The 9,531-nt window shown below is 52.3% G+C and overlaps 1 protein-coding gene across 1 annotated transcript in view; it reads right to left on the reverse strand.

Moving 5' to 3' along the window:
• Window positions 1–202: 202 nt before the first annotated feature.
• Window positions 203–9,531, reverse strand: part of LOC123759901 (uncharacterized) — a 19,267-nt gene continuing 9,938 nt past the window's right edge. The window contains exons 6-7 of the mRNA XM_045745153.2: window positions 8,566–8,675; window positions 203–3,461 (exon numbers count right to left, since the gene is read on the reverse strand). Of these exons, the coding sequence (XP_045601109.2) occupies window positions 3,331–3,461; window positions 8,566–8,675 (241 nt within the window). The 3' untranslated portion in view covers window positions 203–3,330. The remainder of the gene's footprint in view (window positions 3,462–8,565; window positions 8,676–9,531) is intronic.

Consider the following 9,531-nt stretch of genomic DNA (forward strand, 5'->3'; position numbering starts at 1 on the left):
CCTGGGGCCTGCCACAGGGCTGGAGCCTGGGGTCTGCCACAGGGCTGGAGCCTGGGGCCTGCCACAGGGCTGGAGCCTGGGGTCTGCCACAGGGCTGGAGCCTGGGGCCTGCCACAGGGCTGGAGCCTGGGGCCTGCCACAGGGCTGGAGCCTGGGGTCTGCCATAGGGCTGGAGCCTGGGGCCTGCCACAGGGCTGGAGGATGGGGCCTGCCACAGGGCTGGAGCCTGGGGCCTGCCACAGGGCTGGAGCCTGGGGTCTGCCACAGGGCTGGAACCTGGGGTCTGCCACAGGGCTGGAGCCTGGGGTCTGCCACAGGGCTGGAGCCTGGGGCCTGCCACAGGGCTGGAGCCTGGGGCCTGCCACAGGACTGGAGCCTGGGGTCTGTCACAGGGCTGGAGCCTGGGGCCTGCCACAGGGCTGGAGCCTGGGGCCTGCCACAGGGCTGGAGCCTGGGGCCTGCCACAGGGTTGGAGCCTGGGGCCTGCCACAGGGCTGGAGCCTGGGGCCTGCCACACCTCCCGGAGCACCACACTACGCCTGGCTGCCACCAATCCCAGTCCCCGCGCGTTTAGCAGCCTAACTACGGTACCAACTACATGAGAAGGACAAGTATTACGCCCTCGTAAAACCGAGGCTTTCAATATCTCTAAGAGGAAATGGAAGTGTTGGCGAACGAGGTTCTGTGTTCCTCGCAAATAACTAAGGTGCGGGGCCCCATAGTCACCCGGTAACTAACTTCTAACAGCTATTTTGTTTAATGCACTAGATTACTGCAGGTCTCCCCTGCAGGGTGTCCTCATATTTTAGAATTGTTAAGTCTAGCTTTGGCACCTGTACACCTGTACTACTTGTAGTGAGGGGGGGGCGTGTACACCCCGAGGGCTGTGAGGGGGGGGCGTGTACACCCCGAGGGCTGTGGGGGGGGGGCGTGTACACCCCGAGGGCTGTGGGGGGGGCGTGTACACCCCGAGGGCTGTGAGGGGGGGGGGCGTGTACACCCCGAGGGCTGTGGGGGGGGGGGGCGTGTACACCCTGTGAGGGAGTGAGTACCAGGCTGTGAAGGAGCAGCACCGGACTCTCACAGCGTCGCTTAACTTCCCACACACAAAAACACTAACGTATATTTTGTCGTCTCCTAACCATTTATATATGGTAAGGTCAAATCAATATTTGTGGGGTGAGGAGGAGGGGAAGTTTCTGTTACATAATAGAAATGAGTTATTATATGGCTCCTTTATTCAGAAACCCCTACTACGACATCTATTAACCTTATTACTAAGAAAATAAGGCGATATAAGAATCAAATACATGAGACGTTCCTCATAAAATGCGATTTTAATAACAGAGAGTTCATGTTTCCTGCGCTAGGCTAGCTTATCTCTGACGTGACCGTCTCGTTCAAATATCTAAACTGATCACAAAATTCTCTTGTGGCAAATGAAAGCATCAACAAGAGATTGGCGCCTAGTTAATTTACACTCTGAAGAGTGATTCGTCTGGAAACATAAAGTCTTATTGACGATGTCGATGGGCATAGCATAGGAGGGCGGCCAGCACCTGACACTAGCCTAGTGCGTAAGGTCCTGGTTCGAATCGTTCACAAATTCCCCAATACCAGGCTCAAAATTATCGCGTTTATTGCTTTGGGAATTAAGACGGGGTAGTTAATGTGTGGACGGTATGCACATCTCTAGTGGCCTCCTGCAGCCCTACTGCTAGTGGCCTCCTGCAGCTCTACTGCTAGTGGCCTCCTGCAGCCCTACTGCTAGTGGCCTCCTGCAGCCCTACTGCTAGTGGCCTCCTGCAGCCCTACTGCTAGTGGCCTCCTGCAGCCCTACTGCTAGTGGCCTCCTGCAGCCCTACTGCTAGTGGCCTCCTGCAGCCCTACTGCTAGTGGCCTCCTGCAGCCCTACTGTTATCTACAGCCTTACTATTAGTGCTATCTACAGCCCTATTGCTAGTGCTTTTTACAGTCCTACTGGTAGTGCTATCAGCAGCCCCTACTGCTAGTCCTGTCTACAGCCCTGCTATTAGTGCTATCACAGCCCTATTACTAGTGGAAGATACACAAGGAAGGGTTAACTAAGGCTGACTATGTTGCCTACATATTTAGGAATATTGGCGATACTGGTCCCTATGGCTTTTTTGTAAGTTCTTGCTGATGCAAAAAGGGATCAGAAAAAGCTGAAGGAACTATAGTTGTTGTAGGCTGTTGTATTCTAAGGTATATCTTAATGGTCTACACCTGTGTTTCTCTACCCTTACAGGGGATATACAAGACCAATGTGTACATCGAAGTCTTCTTGTACTCTAATTCTCTAAGATTAACACGGGAGGAGTAATTAGAAACCCACAAACAGATAGTCGTCAAGTGTTCGTTATTTCCGTGAACACTTGCGAAACCTGTTCATCTTTTCTCCCCAGTTGGCGGCTTTGTTTACAGTTATTAAACAGTATATGAGCGCCGGAGCGCCCCGAGGTTGTTTATAACAACAATAACGTTGGGTTGTTAAGTTTTGAAGCTTGTCAGTTATTTAGCAGATGTAAAAAGAAAGCCGCCATAATGAAGGAAAGATGTAGAGCTTTCGTAAGTGGCTGCATAAATGCTTCATGAATGCTAAAACTGGTTACTATCTTATCTAGAAATATAGAGGGCGGAGTTAGAACACACTTAACTAGTTCCCCTTACAAATACCTGGAGAGAAAATAAGAGCGGAAGCATACAATGTTCGGATTAGTTCTGCCAAATATCAGAATAATAATAATAATAGATTTAATAGAATAAAGGTCACAAATGCGAGCAGAATTTGTGGCTTGTTTATAAAGCACTGAGGAACGGTTGTAGAGGCGGAGGGCGGAGGGCATCATACCCGTGTTAGTCTCGCTACCAACCTGGGTCGATACAGTCTAATGACACGTTCAATACTGGTTGATTTTGTAAATGGAAACACACCATGTTTGCCCCAGGCATGTATTGCTAGTGGGCGTCAAGACACCAGGGTATAAAACTGCCTTAGTGTCTGAGGAAGCAACGCTCCCTACGGAACTCTGTGGCGTATGTTCCAGTGGCGTAGCGGCGAGTGGCAAGGGGGTTACCTTCGGGCACTTAACGGCTGAGTTAGTGTTGCAGGTTAGTGGAGCAAGGTGGCGGAGGAGCCGCTCCGGGCACTCCAGCGGTGAGTTAGGTAACACAGAGTGGGTGGAGCCGCTCCGGGCACCCCAGCGGTGAGTTAGGTAACACAGAGTGGGTGGAGCCGCTCCGGGCACCCCAGCGGTGAGTTAGGTAACACAGAGTGGGTGGAGCCGCTCCGGGCACCCCAGCGGTGAGTTAGGTAACACAGAGTGGGTGGAGCTTGAGGTTACCGTCTGGGACGTGGGTGTCGAGACAGGCGTGGTGACCGGGCCGGCCACAGGGCAGGAACTTCCCAGCCTCGTACTCCTCCCAGCCCGAGTTGCGACCTGTTGGTGCAGCAACCTTAGCGTGGGTGTAGGTGTTGGTGGTGCTCAGTGTAGGACGTGTTGGTGCTGGTGGTGCTCAGTGTAGGACGTGTTGGTGTTGGTGGTGCTCAGTGTAGGACGTGTGGGTGTTGGTGCTGGTGGTGCTCAGTGTAGGACGTGTGGGTGTAGGTGCTGGTGGTTCTCAGTGTAGGACGTGTGGGTGTTGGTGCTGGTGGTGCTCAGTGTAGGACGTGTGGGTGTAGGTGCTGGTGGTTCTCAGTGTAGGACGTGTGGGTGTTGGTGTTGGTGGTACTCAGTGTAGGACGTGTGGGTGTTGGTGCTGGTGGTGCTCAGTGTAGGACGTGTGGGTGTAGGTGTTGGTGGTGCTCAGTGTAGGACGTGTGGGTGCTGGTGGTACTCAGTGTAGGACGTGTGAGTGTAGGTGCTGGTGGTTCTCAGTGTAGGACGTGTGGGTGTTGGTGCTGGTGGTGCTCAGTGTAGGACGTGTGGGTGTTGGTGCTGGTGGTTCTCAGTGTAGGACGTGTGGGTGTAGGTGCTGGTGGTGCTCAGTGTAGGACGTGTGGGTGTAGGTGTTGGTGGTGCTCAGTGTAGGACGTGTAGGTGTTGGTGGTACTCAGTGTAGGACGTGTGGGTGTAGGTGTTGGTGGTGCTCAGTGTAGGACGTGTGGGTGTAGGTGTTGGTGGTACTCAGTGTAGGACGTGTGGGTGTAGGTGTTAGTGGTGCTCAGTGTAGGACGTGTGGGTGTAGGTGTTGGTGGTACTCAGTGTAGGACGTGTGGGTGTTGGTGCTGGTGGTGCTCAGTGTAGGACGTGTGGGTGTAGGTGTTGGTGGTACTCAGTGTAGGACGTGTGGGTGTTGGTGGTACTCAGTGTAGGACATGTGAGTGTAGGTGTTGGTGGTACTCAGTGTAGGACGTGTGGGTGTTGGTGCTGGTGGTGCTCAGTGTAGGACGTGTGAGTGTTGGTGCTGGTGGTGCTCAGTGTAGGACGTGTGGGTGTTGGTGCTGATGGTACTCAGTGTAGGACGTGTGGGTGTTGGTGCTCGTGGTACTCAGTGTAGGACGTGTGGGTGTTGGTGCTGGTGGTACTCAGTGTAGGTGCTGGTGGTGCTCAGTGTAGGACGTGTGGGTGTTGGTGCTGGTGGTACTCAGTGTAGGACGTGTGGGTGTAGGTGCTGGTGGTGCTCAGTGTAGGACGTGTGAGTGTTGGTGCTGGTGGTGCTCAGTGTAGGACGTGTGGGTGTAGGTGCTGGTGGTGCTCAGTGTAGGACGTGTGGGTGTAGGTGCTGGTGGTGCTCATTGTAGGACGTGTGGGTGTTGGTGCTGGTGGTACTCAGTGTAGGACGTGTGAGTGTTGGTGCTGGTGGTACTCAGTGTAGGACGTGTGGGTGTAGGTGCTGGTGGTGCTCAGTGTAGGACGTGTGGGTGTTGGTGCTGGTGGTGCTCAGTGTAGGACGTGTGGGTGTTGGTGCTGGTGGTGCTCAGTGTAGGACGTGTGGGTGTAGGTGCTGGTGGTGCTCATTGTAGGACGTGTGGGTGTTGGTGCTGGTGGTACTCAGTGTAGGACGTATGGGTGTTGGTGCTGGTGGTACTCAGTGTAGGACGTATGGGTGGTGGTGCTCAGTGTAGGACGTATGGGTGTTGGTGCTGGTGGTACTCAGTGTAGGACGTGTGGGTGTTGGTGCTGGTGGTACTCAGTGTAGGACGTATGGGTGTTGGTGCTGGTGGTACTCAGTGTAGGACGTATGGGTGTTGGTGCTGGTGGTGCTCAGTGTAGGACGTGTGGGTGTTGGTGCTGGTGGTACTCAGTGTAGGACGTGTGGGTGTAGGTGCTGGTGGTGCTCAGTGTAGGACGTGTTGGTGCTGGTGGTGCTCAGTGTAGGACGTGTGGGTGTTGGTGCTGGTGGTGCTCAGTGTAGGACGTGTGGGTGTAGGTGTTGGTGGTGCTCAGTGTAGGACGTGTGGGTGTAGGTGTTGGTGGTGCTCAGTGTAGGACGTGTGGGTGTTGGTGCTGGTGGTGCTCAGTGTAGGACGTGTGGGTGTTGGTGCTGGTGGTGCTCAGTGTAGGACGTGTGGGTGTAGGTGCTGGTGGTGCTCAGTGTAGGACGTGTGGATGTAGGTGCTGGTGGTGCTCAGTGTAGGACGTGTGGGTGTTGGTGCTGGTGGTGCTCAGTGTAGGACGTGTGGGTGTAGGTGTTGGTGGTGCTCAGTGTAGGACGTGTGGGTGTAGGTGTTGGTGGTGCTCAGTGTAGGACGTGTGGGTGTTGGTGCTGGTGGTGCTCAGTGTAGGACGTGTGGGTGTTGGTGCTGGTGGTGCTCAGTGTAGGACGTGTGGGTGTAGGTGCTGGTGGTACTCAGTGTAGGACGTGTGGGTGTTGGTGCTGGTGGTGCTCAGTGTAGGACGTGTGGGTGTAGGTGCTGGTGGTACTCAGTGTAGGACGTGTAAGTGTAGGTGCTGGAGCTACTCAGTGTAGGACGTGTGGGTGTAGGTGCTGGTGGTGCTCAGTGTAGGACGTGTGGGTGTTGGTGCTGGTGGTGCTCAGTGTAGGACGTGTGGGTGTAGGTGCTGGAGCTACTCAGTGTAGGACGTGTGGGTGTAGGTGTTGGTGGTGCTCAGTGTAGGACGTGTGGGTGTAGGTGTTGGTGGTGCTCAGTGTAGGACGTGTGGGTGTTGGTGCTGGTGGTGCTCAGTGTAGGACGTGTGGGTGTTGGTGCTGGTGGTGCTCGGTGTAGGACGTGTGGGTGTAGGTGCTGGTGGTGCTCAGTGTAGGACGTGTGGGTGTAGGTGCTGGTGGTGCTCAGTGTAGGACGTGTGGGTGTTGGTGCTGGTGGTGCTCAGTGTAGGACGTGTGGGTGTAGGTGTTGGTGGTGCTCAGTGTAGGACGTGTGGGTGTAGGTGTTGGTGGTGCTCAGTGTAGGACGTGTGGGTGTTGGTGCTGGTGGTGCTCAGTGTAGGACGTGTGGGTGTTGGTGCTGGTGGTGCTCAGTGTAGGACGTGTGGGTGTAGGTGCTGGTGGTACTCAGTGTAGGACGTGTGGGTGTTGGTGCTGGTGGTGCTCAGTGTAGGACGTGTGGGTGTAGGTGCTGGTGGTACTCAGTGTAGGACGTGTAAGTGTAGGTGCTGGAGCTACTCAGTGTAGGACGTGTGGGTGTAGGTGCTGGTGGTGCTCAGTGTAGGACGTGTGGGTGTTGGTGCTGGTGGTGCTCAGTGTAGGACGTGTGGGTGTAGGTGCTGGAGCTACTCAGTGTAGGACGTGTGGGTGTAGGTGTTGGTGGTGCTCAGTGTAGGACGTGTGGGTGTAGGTGTTGGTGGTGCTCAGTGTAGGACGTGTGGGTGTAGGTGTTGGTGGTGCTCAGTGTAGGACGTGTGGGTGTAGGTGCTGGAGCTACTCAGTGTAGGACGTGTGGGTGTAGGTGTTGGTGGTGCTCAGTGTAGGACGTGTGGGTGTAGGTGTTGGTGGTGCTCAGTGTAGGACGTGTGGGTGTAGGTGTTGGTGGTGCTCAGTGTAGGACGTGTGGGTGTAGGTGCTGGAGCTACTCAGTGTAGGATGTGTGGGTGTTGGTGCTGGAGCTACTCAGTGTAGGACGTGTGGGTGTTGGTGCTGGAGCTACTCAGTGTAGGACGTGTGGGTGTAGGTGCTGGTACTCAAGAAGGGAAGCGGAAGGTAAGATCAACATAAAGATAATATATATATATTTGATATTTTCATATTGTTAGAGAAATGAAGGTAAGAACAGACAGGGAAAATTGGCATCACAGAAACATAACTAAATACTGCAGTCTTACATGACTTCACAAGACTTTCTTGCTCTAGTAAATAACAGTCGACTGCCAAGGCGGATTCGAACCCTGCGAGGAGGACAAGGAACATACAGATGGGAGACGTCCCCTGCGTCTCGGAGACTATGCACCGAGGTGACTTAAATCATGACCGACGTTCACGACTAAAGTATACTTGCGGGCTGCTTAACAAGCTGTTGTTACGGCCTTAAGAACCCTCCTGAGGTTGATAGGCTTTAAGCCCAACACCAAACACAATCTCCAGAACCATACATTGAGGAACTTATGTGCTTAACAGTCTTCCTTAAATGACACACACACACACACACGTGCAGGGGAGAGAGAGAGAGAGAGAGAGAGAGAGAGAGAGAGAGAGAGAGAGAGAGAGAGAGAGAGAGAGAGAGAGAGAGAGAGAGAGAGAGAGAGAGAGACAGACAGACAGACAGACAGACAGACAGACAGACAGACAGACAGACAGACAGACAGACAGACAGACAGACAGACAGACAGACAGACAGACAGAGATATGCCGGAACAAACATTCCTGATCATAAAGCGATAAAATAAACAGCTAATAAACTAGTTATAGGGATCCCACTACATTATTTTAAAATTCAATAACAAAAACGAGGGCACAAAGCCATCGGATTCAACCACCTTTTCAAGACAATTTAAACCTATGTGAGACCAATGCTAGGACACGCAGCGCTAGCACAAAAACCGTTTCTCGTGAAGCACAAACAAAAAATTAAAAAGTACAGAGGTTTGGAGCGATATTAGTGGCTGAATTAAGAGAACTGTATTACGGGGACAGGTTAAGGGCGCTAAATCTACCAAAGCAAGAGAGGAGAAGCAGAGGATATATGATCACTGCATACAAAATACTTAGGGAAATAGACAAAAAGGCCTAGAACAGTTTCTCTGAATTCTAAGAGAATACGACAAGAGGACAACGGTGGAAGAAGGGAACACAAATGTCTAAGTAATTATCAATAGAAGGCACCAAACCGGGAAGGCTATGTAGCCAAATCAGTCTAAGAACCTAAATAATTGGTCATGTGCTGTAATGGCTGCCAACAAGTTGAGTGCACTGAAAGAATAAGTCATCGAAGCCACCTCCATCCGCGACTTCGAGAGAAAATATAATACAGAACTCGAATGCATCAAAAAACAAAAAAGCTAAGAGGAGAAGCATGAAGACTCAGAACTCAAATTTTCGGAGACGTTGATGAAGGAACTATAGTTGTTGTAGGCTGTTGTATTCTAAGTATATCGCACTAACAGTTGCACCATGCAAGTAGTACACTCCGGTGAGCACATGTACCTGTATCCAGCCAGTGTTGAGCGTGTCGGAAGACCTCAACCCCGTAGCGGTTCCTTACGTACTGGCCGGGGCTGGCGGGCGCCGGCACCCACAACCCGTCGAACTCTACCCTGTAAAACACACAAGAGAGACCGCCAGTAAGCAAGTGTTTATATCACTAACGGTGGTGCAACAAAGCTAATCTTAGGTGCATTTTGTGAAATAAGCATCACATGTTGCACAGAAAGAGATCAATATATTGTAAACAGGTCTGGATATGTAGGATAATTATTATACCTCTGGACGGCAATGAGAACCATCTTACAAAATGGCTGCCAGACGAAGGAGTTACTTTATGGTATTGACCAAGAAGATGATGGTTTATGTGCGGCTTACTGCACGTTAATGTTACTAAGACAACAGGGGTCGTGACCCCCGGGTAAGGTATTGTTACTAAGACAACAGGGGTCGTGACCCCCGGGTAAGGTATTGTTACTAAGACAACAGGGGTCGTGACCCCCGGGTAAGGTATTGTTACTAAGACAACAGGGGTCGTGACCCCCGGGTAAGGTATTGTTACTAAGACAACAGGGGTCGTGACCCCCGGGTAAGGTATTGTTACTAAGACAACAGGGGTCGTGACCCCCGGGTAAGGTATTGTTACTAAGACAACAGGGGTCGTGACCCCCGGGTAAGGTATTGTTACTAAGACAACAGGGGTCGTGACCCCCGGGTAAGGTATTGTTACTAAGACAACAGGGGTCGTGACCCCCGGGTAAGAACATTTCCACTCGCCCTGAAAGCCAGTTGACTAATATCGAAATTTAATAAATAATACACGAGAGATAATCTCTCACGTAAATATATTAATAAAATAAATTTATACATAAACACAAAGCTACAGTGTAATGAGGAACTGACATGCCCTACCCTAGGGCATGTTAGGGTACAGGTTACAGCACAGGGCATGGGGGCAGGGCATGGGAC

This window comes from Procambarus clarkii, chromosome 22, assembly GCF_040958095.1.
Source record: "Procambarus clarkii isolate CNS0578487 chromosome 22, FALCON_Pclarkii_2.0, whole genome shotgun sequence".
NCBI classification, from domain to species: domain Eukaryota; kingdom Metazoa; phylum Arthropoda; class Malacostraca; order Decapoda; family Cambaridae; genus Procambarus; species Procambarus clarkii.